General features: G+C 44.7%; 1 protein-coding gene across 1 annotated transcript in view; it reads right to left on the minus strand.

Annotated features, from left to right (window-relative positions):
- LOC114909763 (collagen alpha-1(II) chain-like) overlaps positions 1-17,118 on the minus strand; it is a gene marked incomplete at its 3' end in the record, with an annotated part of 39,213 nt that extends 22,095 nt beyond the window's left edge. Inside the window, 14 exon segments of the mRNA XM_029249556.1 lie at positions 253-306; positions 772-825; positions 1,438-1,491; positions 3,019-3,072; positions 3,767-3,820; positions 4,899-4,943; positions 6,653-6,730; positions 7,429-7,530; positions 9,709-9,762; positions 9,865-9,897; positions 10,688-10,720; positions 11,531-11,547; positions 12,958-13,164; positions 16,686-17,118. Of these exon segments, the coding sequence (XP_029105389.1) occupies positions 253-306; positions 772-825; positions 1,438-1,491; positions 3,019-3,072; positions 3,767-3,820; positions 4,899-4,943; positions 6,653-6,730; positions 7,429-7,530; positions 9,709-9,762; positions 9,865-9,897; positions 10,688-10,720; positions 11,531-11,547; positions 12,958-13,164; positions 16,686-16,764 (918 nt within the window).
- Positions 17,119-19,103: the final 1,985 nt, after the last annotated feature.

Raw genomic sequence — 19,103 nt, forward strand, 5'->3', positions numbered from 1 at the left:
GGCAAGGATGTTCTGGAGAATGTGAACATGAGCGAAAAATAGCTGGAGCAGACCGAGGTAGACAAACTGGGAGATAATACGGTACAGGATGTGTTGTTCTATAAAAAAGTGGAATGACACAGTTATGGAGGGAACTGTGGAGTAGAAGCAAGGAATGAATGAGATGTAGTGGCAGAGGAGCCACAGAAAGCAGAGTTTTGAGATGCCGAGAAACAATATTTGACTACGAATCACAGGTATTAGGAGTTGTACCTTAGCTCCTGCAGCTCCACTTTCTCCTTTTGCACCATCAAGACCCGGGTAACCCTGCAAGGCATTCATAAATCAACAAACTGATGGCTGAATTATTGATAAGCCTACCAGTAAGTTCCAGTTGTGGGTTGTGAGAAAAGCCAAAAGGGCAACGTGTTAAGATGGGAGGTACACACTATACTACAGACACACGCTGTCTGAAACCGCTTGTCCCAAGTGGGGTTGCGGTGAACCAGAGCCTAACCCGGCAACACAGGGCGCAAGGCTGGAGGGGGAGGGGACACACCCAGGGTGGGACGTCACTCTGCCGCAAGGCACCCCAAGCAGGGCTTGAACCTCAGACCCACCAAAGAGGGGGACCCAGCCAAGCCCACCGCACCACCATGCCCCCCACACTATGCTAAAATGCGGTAAAATAGACCAGTGGTATTATGCATAAGGGCCTGGGGGTCCTGCTCAAACTGATGGAGATGGACCTGACTAATATTAAATATGTAAGTATTAACTGGTGATACTCACTCTGTGTCCTTTGATTCCAGGCAGACCTGGGGTTCCTGGGAATCCACGAGCTCCCTAATGTGGAAAAAAGGGGAAATGGTTTTAGACAAGATACTGACTAGAAATTAAACTGGACAAAATGGGCTCCATCTGGGCATAATGCCAGCTGATAGCATCATCAATAAAGTCCATCCATTTATCGTCACAATGTGATTGAACAAACAGGGTCACTTTGATCTGGAGCCAATCCTGGAATGCACAAGGTGCTGTGAGGGGCTGTGAAGAACTACTGTGCTGCTCCATCATCAATAAAGTGTCTTTTCACATTGTACACAACGCATTTCTTGTTCAATGTTTCAAAAATGTTTCCTCGATATGATGACTAGTGTAATTTTTATGACCACTCAGACTAATTCTTCTTAAAAAAAATACTTGAAATGTATAACCAAAAGCCATGTAAATAACCGAAAATGAATCGGACTTGAAAAAAATGCATCTGAAGCAGAAACACTGATCTCTTCAGTGCAGATTTGTGTGCACTCAGTCTGAGATGAGGCTGTTAGGCAGAGCAACCAGACAGCTTTACACATCAAGGACAGCATCCCAGCGGGGAACACTTTCGCCATTTAATGAAGCGAATTTCTCCTGTGCTGTGTGCAGCCAAGCTGACAGCTTCTCACACATTACCTGAGGCCCAGAGGGTCCACGATCACCAGCTTTCCCAGGCTTGCCAGCTTCACCCTACACACACAGAGGAATATTGAGCAAAAGAGACCACGGCGTAAAGACGCCTCAGCATATATACTCAGATATGTGGAATGACGAAATTAAAACCAAAACAGTAAAATGTTGGCATTAAGGACTTGGTGTAACTGGCTGAAAAAATATCAAATGACAAGCAAAATGTATTTGCATAATAACTTGGCCTCACAACGCCCCCTAGTGGATTCACATCCTGAAAATATTTTGCACTTTGCTGCCACCTAGCGGGTATAACTGGAACTACAGGTGTGGGACAGAATAGGTCTATTTAATTAAACACTGGATCAAACTTTGCCACCACTGCAAAATTTGGCCCTGTTTTTCGTAAAAGAGTAAAATTCAATATAATAATTTAAAATGCAATGAAAATGAAAAAGGTTCAATTTAAAGGCAAGGATTAAACAAAAAGTTAAGAAGTAGAAATATTATTTAATCAAATAGTTGACACCTTTTTCTGCTAAATCAACTTACAGGATTTGATTTATTTATATACTCGGTGCTTTATTAGAACAACTTGGGGTAAATATTTTACTAATTGCAGTACATCCGTAGCAGGGAGCAGCAATGATCACATTTTTAAGGCCCATTACAACTCATACACCACATGTCACCCTAACAAATACCCCATTACAATGCGGAAATTTAAGTGAGAGAGGGGAAAAAAGGACTGTATTGCATGGTAAATATTTCACATCTGTATACTGATGCTACAGTATTGACATTAAAAGGAAAAAAAAATTAAGTTAAAATATTAATGTTTTCAATGGAAGGTTTGAACTTCTAGAAACCATGAATGTGAACAATGCTCAGCTGCATTGTGGTACTCATGTGGACAGTGATGACAGTGAACATGCGAATGATAACAAGGTAACTGATGTCAGCTGGAAGCAGGTGCCATAGTGGTCAGAGCTGCTGCTGCTTTGCACTTGAAGGACAACCCAGCTTCAAATCCTACCTCCTGCAGTAGTACCGTTGTGTCACATACACTAAAATCCTGTATTAATCACCCAGCTGTATCAATGGATAAACCAGAGTACGTATCTTTTAACTGAATGCTGCTTTGGGAAAAAGTGTCAGCCAGATAAATGAATGTTAAGTGTGACACTAATGAAAAATATAATGGACAGTGAAGGAAAAGTTAGATTTATGGATGACCAGTGATTACTCAGTCAGCACTGGGCTACACTGAGCTGACTGGTTGGACCAAAGTGCCACTTGCTGAGTCTTTGATAGAGGACAACAGTGCGGACACCTGTGGTCAGCAGGGCATAACAGTTGAGGTCTTGTAAGATGAAAAGTGACTTAATCAACAATTTTGAAACTGGAAATGTGAAAAGAGGCATCATCTCTGGTCAAGGTTTTCAGAAGGTCAAGGGGCCAACGAAGTGGTCAAAATGTGAATGCAGTTCGGAAGTCATTCAGGATTTTGCAGGCACATTTCCAAGCGGACATGTGAATTTTTGTGAGACAGCAAGGGACATTTCTGTGCCAGAATGTGGTACTTACATCCTCACCAGGTTTTCCTGGAGGTCCAGGCGGCCCGCGGGGACCTATGGGGCCCTGTCGGGAGAAAAGAGGCACGGATTTACGGAACACTTCCGAGGGATTGCGGCACGCTGGAGACCAAAATAGAAAGTGCTACTCCACGCATACTTTCTTCCCCTTTCCGAGTAAAATACCTGAGGCTATTTTAATCTTAAACAGATGGAGGTGAAGGAGCATGTAACGCTGCAAAAAATAGCAGCGGCGAAATACAAGAAGACAACGTGTAAAATTTATTAAGGCCTAATATACTGTGACGGAGGTAATACAGCAGAAGAAATGTGCACATTAAGTTACCCTCAATAAACTTTACGATATAAATAAATACATATCATAATAAATCTTAATTACAGCTCTGCGGCAAGAAAGACAAAAACGGTACAAAGACCACAGAGCAAATGGGGTTCATACGCATACTGAGAATCTGGACCAAAAATAAATTTGCACACAAAGTCGCCGTCCTGCTCGGCAGGGCTCGAGGAGAGATGGATTCTTGTGCTGTCAAAAACACTCCTGGCTTGACTTTAATTGCAAGTAATGAGGTTTTACAGCAGGATCTGAGGTCTGAGGGTAACAGGGCAGATGCTCAGGGCAGCCCTGGCGTCAGCCTGGATATCTAGGCTCAACAGGAGAGGATTAGCTCAGCGGTGCTGTCTGATAGATGGCTACAGACAGCAACGGGGGGCACCTCAGGGCATCATGGGATACCTACTGCAGTGCCAGGCTCTCCAGGCTCTCCGGGGTTGCCTTGGAAACCTTGAGGGCCCTGGGATGTAGAACAGCAGCCAGTTAGCCACACGGTTTCAACACACCATCGGAGCGGTACGGTACATTTAGCCAGGATCACTTTCTTTCTATGCATTATGTGTCACAGCTTGTCCAGTGCGTGGTTGTGATGCTCTGGAGAAGCACAGGGTACAAAGCAGGGCATGTCCAGGATGGGATGTCAGTCCATCGCAGGGAAATCAGACACACACACACACACAGATTTCAAGCAATTTAAAGTCACTAAATAATATAACACATTACTGTACCATCTCTTTCAGTGAAGTCTCAGCCTAAAGATGACGCCGTAGACCTTCTCATTTTTATGTGTGAATGTTCAGCCACGCATCAAAACGGGTAACTGGTGCGGCATCTGACTTCATTAATAAAATGTCTAGAGACTGAGGTTCCAGTCTGAATCACAGCACTTCCACTGGACTGGTCTTCTTTCGCTTACATTCAGGCAGCCTTTCGAAAGCGTGCAAGGAAAAGCAGGACCTCCCTAAACCACACTCTGTAATTTAACATCAGGTTTGGACATGTTGTCCCACGGTAACCGCCATTAAACTGCCTTAAACCTGAGAGAGGAAAGGGCTGGAGGAGGACAGGTGGGTGTTTGAGAGGGGAACCGTCGGGTCGAATGAAAGCTAAATTGTCAGGTGCTGCCTGCCTGCCGGTAGAGGAAAAAGCCCCGCAGCCTTCAGACAGACGATTAAAGTGTTAAATGTCTACATCCATCAGAAAGCAGCAGGAACATGTGTCTTTATGAATCAGCGTGTATGGGTCTGTCTTTTTCCACCTTCATTTCTTAATTTTTTTCCATGACAGTATATTCCCCACTTTAGGCAAAAAAAGACAAAACTGGGGATGTATCTAAAACTGCCAAAAATACAGCGGTCCTTGGTACCTTACTGTATAGTGTTCTGTGAAAAATGCTTCCGCTATACCGACATTTTAGGAATGACTTGCTATCAGTATAAAAGAATGGTGCCGATAGTGGAACGGAGAACGAAGGACATCTCGTCTTCGCTACATCTCACTGGCATTGCTGTGTGGCGGCTGGTGCAGCAGGTACTTACAGGGGCTCCAGTGGGGCCCGGTGGTCCTCTTGGACCCATAGGGCCCTGGGGGGGGAGAGAGAGATAAGTGAGAAAGAGGCTGTAAGAGGCTGTGAGAAGACACACGTGGACGTCCCCTGAATTTGAGCACATGTGCATTCACGCGCATCGGCCAACCCGAGAGGCACGCCCCGCACAAGGTGCCGCTCTGGGACTTACTGTACGCAGCTGGGGAAAACACGAGCGCAGCATTCTTAGCCTCCCTGCTCTCATTCCCCCCCCCTTTTAATAAAGCACGGTACCAGTTTCTGCCCCGCAGCAACAAAAGCTCGGCGGCCTGACTGTCAGGAGCATAAATCAGAGGGCATTCCTCGCTCGCTGTCAGACGCCAACCCTGCCGGCAGTCAAGGAGGGGGGTTGTGGCCGGCAGCTGTGCTCCATGTGCACAGGACCGGTGGGGGGGCTTGAACCCGCAGCCCCGCACAATGCCCTGGATTCAACTCAGACGCACTTTCCATGACATCAGACCATCTCTTTGAATTAGGCATCGAGGGTGTGACCAGACAGACGAACAGGGCTGTAGATTTAATGTACAGTTTAATCTTTGCTCCCCATGCTCTCCTGTACGCTGTTTGTGTGCTTCAGTGGGGAAATCCTTCAGCAGGTCCATTATCGTTTTTTTCGTTCCCATTGTACGGAGGCTGTGATGCACATCTCAGGGGAAATTGTTAGAAAGGGGTCTGAAACCAATGCATCTCAATCTAGCAGCTAAGGATTATAAATCAATTACTTTCAATGAAAGGACAGACTGAGTACATGGAATCTGTTAAGCCTTTTCTGTCTTTATTCAGGAAGGTTCCTTTTGTCATGACAGTAAGAAGAGTTCAAGTCAATAATTGTTCAACACCTGTTTCCTTTTACAAAGCACGTTTTAAGATATGTACGTGTTTCTCAGATTCAGAGCAGGGGCCAAAGAAAACGGCCAGATCACAGAGCAGCGTGGCACGACGCGGCACGGCACAGTGCGGCTCTGTGGGTCTTTGCCGGAGAGCGAGATGAAAGCCGGTTTTTCACCGTACAGAATGACCCTGGTTTGTCGGGGCCGGGCCGTGAATGAGCCTCTGTACAAGAGGGGGTGTGTGTTTGCTTTTCGCGGCTCGCGCCGCAATCAAAGCCCCCAGTGTGCGGGGACAGCGGCAGGGAGGACGCAGGTCTGCAGCTCTGCAGCTCTGACACACTGGCACAGTGGGCCTTTTCGCTCCATTCCTCCCACTTAAGGGCTGCCAAGTTAAATCGTGGGCAAGGTGGCCACTGCCTCAGCGTGAAATGAGACAGAGCTCTCTTGAAGCTTCGAACCGCAACCCCATGAGAAACCGCAGTCCTCATTTATTAATAGGCACCGTTCCCTCTGTTTGCTAAATATGGTCATTCAAAACTGTGGTTTAGGGTAAGTAAATGAAAAGGGCTCTCAGAGTCTCTCCTAGCTATGAGCATGCTCAGCCTGATGCTTTTACTGCAGGGATCTATTCAGATTTTTTTCATGAAGAAATTAATTTAAGACCAACAAATCAATCGACACGTGCAGAGTTTTTTGGTGACAGGCGACAGCTGCAGTTCCTACACCTGGCCACAAGGGGGTAGGAGCCTGACAAAACTTTCCGTTTTCAAAACTACCTGTAATCGTTGCCTTTCCTGGTTATTCATCCAGCGTTTGTCACTTACTGGCCTGTGTTAATTGCCTAAAGACCATAAAAGTCTATGCATGTTGCTCTTACCATCGGTCCTTGCATCACGCCCATCTGAGCACCTCCAGCCTTCTCGTCAAAGCCACCAGCCATCTGAGCTGCGAAATTCTGGAGCGGAAACAAAACCGACGAGAGTACAGGGTCACACAACTGGGTCTGACAGAGCGCGGGGTGTCACGGCTTTAGACAACGCACGTCAGCTTTTTACAGCGTCCAAGCAAGAACAGAAAGTCGCGACATCCGACCTCAGGCTGGAAAAGTCAACATGTCACATGACCGTAGCACGTAAACTGGAGCGAAACAGAACAAAATATGTTAATCGGAATATGTGCTAGTCATGTCTCTCTTTAGTCTCCGGGGTTTGTTTATTCTGCGATGCAGAAAAGCATCTGCTAAATGAATAAATGTAAATGTAAACTCTCCCTGCCACTGGGGATTCAGCGGAGACCAAAGTGAAACAAGGAGCCCAGGGACTTCACTCTTTCATTTGTCCGTCACAAAGGCGTCCCTTGTCTTCCCCGAAACCTCCCCACATCCTCCGATGCTGTCCCCCACCTCTTTGTTCCTCATCAGTTTGAAACGGATCTAGCCGCTCTCTCCTCCACCCTTCCTTCTGCTCTCGGTTTCTGTCTTCATACTTTCATCGCCCTCTCATTCCCTCTGGTTCAGTGGAAGAGGCGAGACCCTCTTTCATTCGGTCATATTGCCGTTGTTGCCTGGCTGCTCCGCGTGTCTGCGTGGACTCCCGCGGAGCCCTCGGCCACACCGGGGCTTGGTCACCTGCCCTCCCTGCTTCTCACACTCACCCCGCTAAGCCCAGGGGGACCATTTGGCCCAGGAGGGCCAGGGGGGCCCGGGTTCCCAGGGGTACCAGGCTCGCCATCTCTGCCACGGGGGCCAGGACTTCCCTGCGCAGGAGAAGAGGACACAGCACGTGAATGAACATATCATAGGAACACACTTCGAAACATGTTTATGGAACTGTCACCAACGTCATGTGACTAATGTCACTACAATAAATTGATTCACTGCGATCACTGTTTTGGAACTGTGTTTTTTGTTGGTGGAAAGTGTAATAGTAACTAGTTCTCTTAAATTAGCTTAAAACACTTTCTGAACTGCTTGTCCTATTCGGGGTCACAGGGAGCCAGAGCCTAACCTGACAACACAGGGCGTAAGGGGCCACACCCAGGACAGGACACCACTCTGTCGCAAGGCACTCCAAGAGGGACTCGAACCCCAGACCCACCAGAGAGCAGGACCCGGTCCAACCCACTGCGCCACTGCACCCTCCGCAAGCTTAAAATTAACTTTTAATTTTTCAAGGCCATCTATACACTGATGTGGCCTTAAAAATGAGGCCTTGAATGTCTATTACTCTGGATTTATTGACTGAGAAGATATCTGGAACTGGCAGAGTGTAGGCAAGGAGCTACAAATGTCCATTAATACTGATGTACTATGAAACCTGACTGAAAGCCTAGACCACTATTCAATATATCAGATTAATGCTTCACAGTGATCATTTTATCAAAAAGCCAGTGCTACATACATAATTTTTTTTTCAAAGTTTGGAAAATAATTGCCACGATTTAAATTGATTAACATTGTTTTCCGGCTGGCATGGAGTCACAGGGTTAGGGTTGCTTCCTCACAGTGCATGGGCTGCTTAGCTGCGGGTTCGAATCCGGCTCCGTCTGTTCAGAGTTTACATGTTTGCACTACGTTCAAATTACGCGTGTGTGTGGTGCATGAGGTCCCGTCCAAGGTGTACACTAACTAGCGCTGCACCACGTGCCCCTTGGGGTAGGATCCTGATCTCTGATCTAGATCTGAACCAGCGGTTAACAAAAGAGAGTAAAATTGCCTTCTGCACTCTAAGGGCTGGAGCACAGAAGTGGTATGTGACTAAAAGTAATTTACCAGCAGATGTATTACCTTTCATACTTTTATTGTTCTGTATATCCTGACTACATGACATCGCCTACAACCCTGCATTTAGGTGTATTATTATTATTATCTATGGTGTTGAAAGCAAATTTCCTTCATGCTACTAAACTGAACATCTGGTCTTGTGTTTTGCAACAACACCTCATCAACATTTGAAGTAAGGGTTACATTCTTCCATCAGCACGGTAAAATAAAGACAACACCATGCTTGATAAGAGTAAGGCCTCCGTGGTTCTGTTTTAGCTGCACATTCCTCAAAGAACCATGGTAAAAGTTATTATTTTGTACACCCAAAGAAGAAGACCCTGAACCATTTTCGACCCAGATAATCATTTCTAATATTAGTTAATACTGAGGAGGGCACTTACTTGCTGTAAGTTTTTTTAAAAGGTCTTGTCAAAATTATGGCAAACTATTACTTTACATTAATTACATAATTCTTAAACATGCATCATTTTGAATGAACTTCCAAAAATAAAACCTTTGTACCCTGGCATAGTGACTAGGTACACCATTTCACTGAACTTTGAAAGTTATAATGAATTAAAGAGGTGATCAGTGAGATGTCATGGTTTGCTGTAATAGCCGTGCTGACTGGGCATGAGCTGCTGAATCTGTTCCTCTGTGACGCCGAGAGGCCCATGGTAACCAAGAGGGCGATGAGCCTACAACTTCCACTGATGAGCATTTACCGAGAAAAAAAAAAAAAACGAAAACTACCAGTGACACTTCCTACTTGCTGGAAATTGTACAAAATGTGGTCAAGAAATTTGCCCATTTGTCAAAACTAAACGTATGTTAAAAAAACACCCCTTCTGCCACTTTTTAAAATCCCTTTTACATTCCTGACAATAGTGACATAACTTCATTTTATTCCTAATAAACAAGCATGGATTTTCTACCTTGACTGCACTCTTCAGCTATTCTCTGCTTCAAAATGAAATAAAATGACTGAGAGTGGCAGGTAGTGAAAGCTTGCCAAGCAAAGCCAAAAATGTAAGGGATTCAATGAGGTTTCTGCTAGGAGGTGTCATTCTGTGACCAATAATGTGCAACATCCTCAGAGTCTGTGAGACAGAAAGGCAGTCCTCAGAGGGACAGGAAAATGTCATGGGGATCTTCCCTGAGCAACATACCTTCTCTCCCTTCTCCCCTCGCTCGCCACGTGGTCCCTGCTCTCCTGGGGGCCCCTGTGAGGATAAGAAACCATAGTGAGATGGTACCTGAAACTCACAGCCGGGATGGAGGAGGCTTTTACTCGGAAATTCAGCAGGTTTCCATCATGTGCCTACCATGGGGCCTGCTGGTCCTCTTGGTCCTACAATCTAAAGGAAGAAGGAAAAGGCAAATGAGCCTGCGACAATGAATACCACAAGCGCACATGGAATCCGAACGGTCCTTATTTCGCAAAGTGATGAATAAATGATATAAATTAATGTATGAGGCGCAATCAGTTTTCTCCACTTTCTATTTGTGGCTTCTCCCTTTTACTGCAGCCTTAAAGACTTTTATTCTTTATTGCTCCATCTTTGCACTACAAACAAAAATACAAAAAATTGACAGTCCCATAAATTTTTTAGTAGCTTCGCACAGTTGCAGTTGTTTGAAAGGGTTTTCCATGCTTTAACTGGAAGCCAGTAACGTGGGGTTTTGAAGCAATAAACTGATTACCAAATGAAACCAAGTGAGTTAAAAAAGAGCCAACTGAATTAAAAGAGACCAAAACTAAGCATCGGCTGGGTGAGAAAGTGAGACGGCACGCTTGTAAAAAGAGAAGGCAAATGGTTTCCATGTGGCGGGCGGGCGGGCGGGCAGCGCAGGTTCGGCCAGGGCTGTTGTGCTTGGCCCCCTGCCCCCCCGTGCAGCCTACTATGCCTGTGGCACCACACAACTGCCACGCGCCTCAAGCCTACATTCCCACATCACGGAGAAAATACGTCCCCGTCGGCAGTTGCGCTGCACTGTCCTGTCGCTTAAAAGGTCCACTCGAACGGGAATGCGTCATCTCATGTGCTCATGTTACACAAGTTCCTCTGCAGTTTGCATCAAAATGGACCAAACGTATATTTTTAACTTAATTAAAACAAAACAAGTTTCACTGGTGTGTACACTTACATCAATGATATCTCCTGGTTCTCCCTTCTGTCCCTGTTGGAGTGAAACGGGAAAGCTGGATTATATTAACGACCACAAGGGACCATACGGCTTCTTATTGTTGTGATAATATTTTATTATTATAACAAAAAGGAGAAAACAGACACTTGCTACTCCACTGCAGGTAAAATATTTTGGTTATGGAGCGCTGGAATATCAATTAAGCATATTAGAATATAAAAACGATGAGAATAAGAAGCTCAGATGTATGAAACCGAACAGGAGAGGCCACACTGATGGAGCCTGGCTTTCATTAGTGGGACAAATGCCCTTTGTTTCCCACTGCTGCCGCACTCTACCCCCTTGTACATTTAGCCATCTGAAAAATCTATCTGGTGAACACAGTAGAACAATTCAAAAGTTCATGATTCTTCTAACACCCTTGGAGTCCACTTTGGTCAAACCAACAATTATACATCTGCTACTTTCTGGCTTACGCAGCACTTTAAATTTAAAGGACTTACAAATGTGATGAATATATATCCTGAGAAATTATTTGATTTTTTTAAAAAAAATATCATTCCTAACGCAAATCCGCTCCTGTTATTTTTTAAAAAATAACGATAATGGGAAAAAAAAAAAATGTCAGTAACACAATGAGGCAACAAAGTGCTGAATTTAAGACTGTCATAAAGTATTACTCTTACAGATGATATTTTTACAGAAAATCCTTCTCCTTCACCGGTACATGGAAATTTCAGCATTATTATGTACGAACAAGTGAAAGCACACAGCTAAACTGTGGTGTTGCACGCGGGGAGGCGACACCTGCACATGCGGACGTTAAATATAATATTTTCTCACCTTAACACCAACTTGTCCTGTTGTGTCAGCGGAGGGGAAAAATGAGAACAGAAGGGATGGTTAATGCAATGCAAAGCAGCACAAATAACAACTTAGCCATTTTTTTTCCCGTCTGGGAAACACAAATCTATAAAAAAAAATCTGCAAGGAGCTTCTTTCTTTACATACATCGACAATATAGCGGTGTTGGCTGACTACTAACTTCATGTAAAACATTAAAGAAACCCATCGGGCGGTATAAAGTGCTGCTTTGAGCTCCATCTCACGGGGTTTAGAGCAAGCAGGCAGGGTGCTGGGCTGAGGCATGAAGGAGACGCAGGAGGAACAAGGTGGGGCGGCTCTAAGGGCAAGGCGCACACATATGGCACGGGGAGCCATGCCAAGTGTTTGAACACGATGCCGTTGTCAATACAGAAGCTCTCAAAGGGCTGAAAAATGAAGCGCTCGTGCATGCGGACTGTTTGGGCAGCCAGTCATGAAGCAAGAGGGTGAGGATGAGCTGGTGAGTGATGAAGGACAAAGCAGGACTCAAACGCATCATTCTCATCAGAAGCAGCAGCAGCTCCTCAGCACAGTTCACTGTTACCGCTCTGCCATTAAAGTTTTGGAATCAACCTTCTCTTGCACCACACATTGCTTCTTTTACAATACACATACCGTAAATAAATCTCCTATGTGACATTCGAAATGAAACTGTCGCACATTTTCAAGACAATGGCATGGTGACAGAAAAGGTTTATGTTGAAAGAGCACTTCTAATTTCACAGATGCTGCCGTATTCGCTGAGATGCAACTTTTTTTTTTAAAAGACAAAAATCCAGCTGAACTAGAAGGCTTTGGAATTCCCTCGACCTGCTGCGAAAGAGGGAGTAAAACCCTTCACTTAAGGAAGTTATGTTACGGAAGCTGGACAGTTGCACAGAATATAGCGAGAACGTTCGTCTTATTAGTACACACCAAGATAAAGGTCTGTCCAAAATGGCCTTGAGCTACAATTGGCAATTTCTGCCTATTTTTTTTTGTTTTAAACCACACAGAGCATATTTCGTCTGAGGACTGCAGAGGAAAGGCACGTCTGTTAAAGTAAAGTATTTCCATAATGATTCCCACATGTGCACATGATACTGGGAATACAGTAATATCCATACAAGATGAGGTCAAGGTGAAGGAAAAAAATTCCAGACCATTTAAAAAGACCAATGCAGCACTGCGATACATCAGATAAACTTAGAAGTGTCTTTCAAATCTTTCTTTTTCATTTGTTTATTGTGAAAAACAGCAACAAATGGCAAAGGACCGAGGAGCTCAGCTCTTTGCACATGGACTCATATTACTGGTGCTGTTTTCCAGCTCAAAACAATACAATGAAAAATATCAAGAAATACACAGTAATTTATTTATGAAAGTGTGAATAAATAAATTACGACCACTGGGAGGGGCCTGCTCAGCCGGGCAGATGGGGCAACACTCTCCGAATGGGATCTCGGGGTTTGGGCAGCCTTTTAGCTCCTCGCAGATAATTTCGTCACACAGGATGGTCCCAGTGTCGCACACACAAATGTGACAGGGCTCTGGCTTCCACACGTCCTTGTCGTTATAGTGCCGGTCATCCTGCACGCAGCCCCCTTCCGCCTCTGTGGAGGAGGGGCCACGAAGGCCACACACAGGGCAGGGGGGTAGAGGGGCAGGTGTGAAGCGGTAGGAGAGGGAGATAGAACATCAGGCTTTCAAGTCCTAACATTAGAGCACGGCGGCTATCACAATGGGAATGGCTCCAGACACATTGGTACGTTAAACAGTTGCAAGTAAGCGGCTGCAAAAAAATGGCAAAATTATGAAAGAGGAAAAGTCATTTCCACACATAATAACCAGAACAATATATATCAATCAATTGCTGGATGATTTCAGAACTATTCAAAATTCATCCTGGTGACATCCTTGGATATTAAAACTAGGAACTCTGAGGCCTGGATACTTCTGAGATACTTTCATGGGGGTTTAGGGCCGAAGTATTAAACTTTTTGCACCAGGCAGGCTAAGTGGAGGGTAGACAACATTCACAGTACTCAACACACGTTTAAGTGCAGTTTGCAACACGGCCACACGATGGCGCTGTAGCGCAAGAAATGAACTTTATCAATAACAATATCATACACTTGATCTGGATTTTCAGGAGCACAACGCAAGGTAATTTCCCACATGTGAGTTTCCACCACAGCATAAGATCTTTGACTGGGTTGAATTCCTAATGTCCAGTCAAATGATCTCCTCTTTTCCCTCCTGCCAGTGTAACATTTTGGTTCCCACCAAATTGCCTGGTTTAGGGCTTAATTGGGTGCACATTTAAAAGGTAAATACAGTGTGAAGCACATTTCTTAAAAGGTTCCTTAAAATAGATCAGCTCTTGGTTCTGTTTCTTTACATGGTTAATTGATGTTAAAATGCAATTACGAACATTAAAGAAGTAAGAGAGGCAGTGTTTTAAATATAGGAACCTGGCACTTGCCAGTGAACCCTCGCATTTGATTTGTGTCAAAAACTGGAATTGCTGCTCAGAAGTTGCACAATCTCCATCTTTGCTCCACTCTTTCGGAAAACGTGCAGTATCTTTAATATGTGAACTAAATACATAAAGCACAACATTCAGGTCACTCAGCACCCAGTGTCTACACAATGGAATTTTAGTGTCTTTCACATGCCTTTTGTGAATTTTACTGCAGTGTCATAAGTTAGACCTTTTAAATACTGATTATCGTGGCTCATCAGTCAGTTCTGTGCTGGCCGACACGTGGAGCCACTTGAGCAGTGAAGGTGGGGGAATATGTACTCTAGGTATGTTTACCCTGGAGGTCTGGTCAGCTCTGGATAACCCACAGGACCCCAGAAGTTATGAATGAGGGCATTTTTAAAGATACAGTGCAGCCAATTCACAAGGTATTGCCTTATACAAACAAGTGGAACCTGACCCCCCCACCCCCATCCCCATCCCCATCCCCACCCCCATCTGGAGCCCATACATCTGTCAAATGCCAGTTCAAACATGTCAAAGAATGGAGAATGGTCAGCCTTCATACAGGTACTTTCACACCAGCGGGTTTTTTTGGACCATCATTAAAAACATCTCAAAACAGTTTTTCCTCTCACATTTTTGTGTTTTAAACTTCCTGCCTAGGAAAAGCTTCAATCTGCTTTGCACACCTTCTTTCCAACAGATAGCAGTAACCCTAACTGCGCTGTGCATTCCATAGTCTCGCTCGGCTTCCACATTTTTTACTGGAGTTGAGGGGAACGCTCTAAATTGAACGCAGGTGTTGGGACATTCAAGTTAAGTGAGGTCGTTTTCCGAATCACTCGCTCGGCAGTGTTAAAAAGACCTGAACGCTGCTCCTCCTGAGAGTGTACTTCCCTGGTGTGTGTATTAATTAGAGGGTCTGAACCCCGAGTCCCTTCAGCAATTTGATGCCAGTGGCTTCCAGCTGCCCTTTGAGCTGCAAGTCTGAGGTCTGTCTCAGCATCTGATGGACTTCTTAAACTGAAACTGAGGACGTCTTTCAAATATTTTCCTGCAGTAGCTTTCAGGAAAGAGCGACTTACATTATGTCCAGGGGCCTGGTAATCTGAGCCTGCTTTTGTACTGTTTTTTTTTTTTTTTTTTTTTGCCCACTTTTTCTTTTCCAAAACCCCCACCCAACTCTTCTTTCCTACATTTAATTTCAAATCCAGCAGAGTCCGATCCCTTTACTTGCAAAAAGAAGACACTCTGCAGAGTTACAGCAATAAATTCCCAACCTAATACTATACTTTCCATTCCTTTTTTCTCCAAACATTCTTTCTTAACTGACTCTGCCTGTGGATAATCTAAGAAACACATGGAAACACTAAAAATCATGCGGCGCTCGAGTCTCGTTCCGTCTAAATTCCACAAGTAACCTGTCTAATTTTTCTCTTTTAAATAAATTCGGGGCCCTGATACTTTAAACACAGTCGAAATGCTATAAAATAAACAAACAGAACTGAGAATTAAAATCGGTGGTGTATTTTCCAGGATATCGCATTAGACTATTAGAAAGCCAGGGCTGTTTTCTCTTTCTTTTTTCTCACGGCGGAGAGGAATATTAAGATTTCTGCGGCGACAGTTCATCTTTTCTTCGCAACAAGTCCAGATTCGCCCCGTCGATACTCCACAATAAGAGCGGAATGTTCAGTCCGCTCCTCGCCCCCACCCCCCGCCCCCCACGTCCGTTTCCAGCGCTCCGGGGCCGCAAGTGTCCAGGTGTCCGGCGCCGGGACGGCACCGAACGGGTTAATTTACAGCCGCAGCATTCGCACATAACTTAGCAGCTTTTAATTAAGCTTTTGTCCAGTGCGATTTCATTCTAACTGATTTTCACACCAAAGATCGACTGCGACTCGGTTGAGATCGTTTTTTCCTTTATTTGCAGGTGCTCTCATGTAACACAGAGCATCGCGGCGAACGCGATCACGAGCAAAACCCACGTATTTCTCCGGACTAAGAGCTTCTAGATCATGTGTTGCAACACTGAATAATCGCTTTTTCCCGTAACCATTTCAGGCTTATAATAATACTTTCCTTTCAGAAAGAAATCTGCTCAAACCAATTGCATTTGCAGTCATCTAAAATGTTTTTTTTTTTTTTTTTTTTTTCGTACGTGTTCCTGTCGGTTCCGTACACTTTGCAGTTAAAAAAAAAGGTCGCATAAACAACTTTTGGTACCTGGTTGTGAACTCTACCTCACACGTGACCGGCCAGCGGCGTGTTTGAAGATGTGGAGCAGCACGCGCACACGCCGTGCGCGTATAGCCCGGTGTGCGTAACTGTTTGTATAGCTGTGTGTCTTACTCTTACTGTGAACCATTTTCACCTACTCTTTTTTCGCTTAAGTTAAGGAGCCCATCACACAGTCACCAGGGTAACGTCACCTGCACATCATCATCATGGGTTCAACTAAACTACTAATACGTGCCATCATCACACATTATATTTGAACATAATTATATAGTGCACAAAAGATGGGATCTGATGAGACGCGAGAGCATCAGGTGTAAACTTTTCTACTCGATGAAGTTTAAAGCCCATAAAAATATTGACGAGCGGAGACACTGCGAAGTTCGGAAGTCAAGCGCTCCCACTTACGGTCGTCCTCCTGCTGACATCTGGCCGCGGCCACGAGGCAGAGGAGCAGTACAGTCCTGGAATCCACCGAGATGAACATGTCTAGATGTCAGACATGCAGCAGGGCCTCCGGGGTGCGTTGGGGGGGGGGAAGACGAAGCGCCGCGGAGGAGGATGGAGCGCACGGCACGCTGCTCGCTCTCCGTTTCAGTCTGTGTGTGTGTGTGTGTGTGTGTGTGTGTGTGTGTGTATGTGCTCCCAGTGATCGAACCGAACCGAGTCGAGCCGGGCCGGACCACCATGCACTGAAGCTCCGGCAGCGGACAGGAATGCAGCGCCAGGCCCCCGGCAGGAACTCAGCACCGCCGTTATATGTCCGCTCTGCCTTCAATGGATCTTCGTATATTCCAAAAGCAGTCCAGCCCCTACCCCCTGTCAAGATGAAACCCGAAGCCCTTCGCCCTCCCATTCTGCTCCATTGGGGCTAACCCCTCCTTCCATGGCCACTGAAAAGAGGTACCAAACAAGTCGGTAGCCCCCCCCCCCCCCCCCCGGTCCACACAGCCCCCCTGCTCATCATCCCTCTCCTCCGCATTCCGCAGCATTCACACATCATTCAGACAACGGACGAGCGCGATCGATCATCTTTGCACCGAACGCGTAGCTCCGCACTCTTTTTTCTTTTCAGCAACAATAACTTGTTCAATAACTTTTGGTTCCGCTGAGACCGGAGACGGAGCTGAGTCTGTCTTGTTGTTTCCGAATCACACAGACGTGTAATAATTGTAACTTTCATGGGAACAAATGTTTTACACGAGTAAAGGTGTATAATTTTCAATTTACAGATATCGGTACAGAATATGTGAAACGGGATATCTTGAAAAGACGGAAGTATGCAAATATTTGTAGTCGCGTTGCATGATTCATAAAAGAAGACTTGCGTTATGAGCGTTTGTAATGTATGTTTCATATAAACAGGTGTGAAAACTACGTAGTTTGAGTAGACTTTTATGGCTGGATTAAAAATCAGATCAGATCAATATGTTACTAAAATTTAGACGAAAGTAAATGTATGAAAAGCACACATTTTTATTTAAAAAAAGCTTTGACGCGTGTAGCGGGGCTGCGGTGCGCGGACACGTTACGGAGTTAATATATTAACGCAGAGCAGTGCAGCATAACGGGCTGTATGACATCTCTCATATTAACAAAAGTCCACACAAGTCACCGGTAAACTCACTGCATAAACGGCATGAAACAGTTCAGCTTCAAGCGGCTAAATGGCGCAATGTCATTCTGAGTCCGACAAAAGAACTGTGCAGTTCTTGAATGATGATTCCCAACATATTTATTCTAAAAACCATGGCATTCATGTCTATAAGAAACAACACGTGTACATGATGAAAAACTACAGCGCGTCTAGAAGCCGTGAAATTTCTCTAGGCTACTCCTGGAATATAAAAAATGAAAGCAATACAGCTGGCGATTATTAAAAAAAAAAAACTGTGAAAGATATAAGTTAACCATATCATATGTCTGTGCAGGCAGAAGCTTTTTGATGGAACCTCCAATATAAAGTTGACAGTACAACTCATCTTTTCACTTCCACTATTCACCCCACCCCCCTTTTTGGGACAAGGGTCTAGAGACTTTGATTGGCTCGCCGGATAAGGAGTATTTGGGAGGGATATGTGGTGAGGGTGGAGCGTGGTGCCCTTACCTGGTTTGTCTAGAGCGATGTCAGTTCTGAGGGAAAAAGGTATGAAGCCTGGTCTGTTCTCTATATAAGGTCCAGACCTCACAACATGATTGGGGTTGTGACTAGTGCCTGAAGGTAGATGGGCGAACATCTGCCCAAGAGCCAAATGTTCAAGGGAACTGTGTGACTGAGGCCTCGACCGAACAAAATTCCTTTTCGCTCCATCATCCTTATCCATCATAGACCTTTTCAGTTGAGAACAAAGCATACTGAAAGAAGAGTACTTTGGCATCTGTGACTGATGGACTTTGCCACATTAGAAGTTATGATATGACAAGGATTTCATACTTTTAAATGCTTTTTGGCTTTTTCTTTCCTGGAGTGTACAGTAATTCGTGGAACTGCAGCGAGACTGTCAGTGACATGATGATGGAACATTCTTCAGCAGTATTTGGACGATGTGATGGTGTTAGATGCAGAATTTCTGGCTAAAGATTGCCAAAGAGTTTACGGCAGCATTCAACTGAATTGATGACGTCAATATTTTAAATCACTAAATCAATATGAAAAAGAAGAAATCATTTTTTGTTACGCAACTTTTGTCTGAATTCACAACAAACCATAGCTCTCATTACAAGGGTTTTTTTTTTTCTCTATTTTTTGACCTAAGGAAACAGGCAGGCTTTTCACATCACCACCCACTAATGAATATATGAACAATATGAACAAAGATTCCTGAT

The sequence above is a fragment of the Scleropages formosus genome, unplaced genomic scaffold (genome assembly GCF_900964775.1).
Source record: "Scleropages formosus unplaced genomic scaffold, fSclFor1.1, whole genome shotgun sequence".
Classification (NCBI taxonomy): Eukaryota; Metazoa; Chordata; class Actinopteri; order Osteoglossiformes; family Osteoglossidae; genus Scleropages; species Scleropages formosus.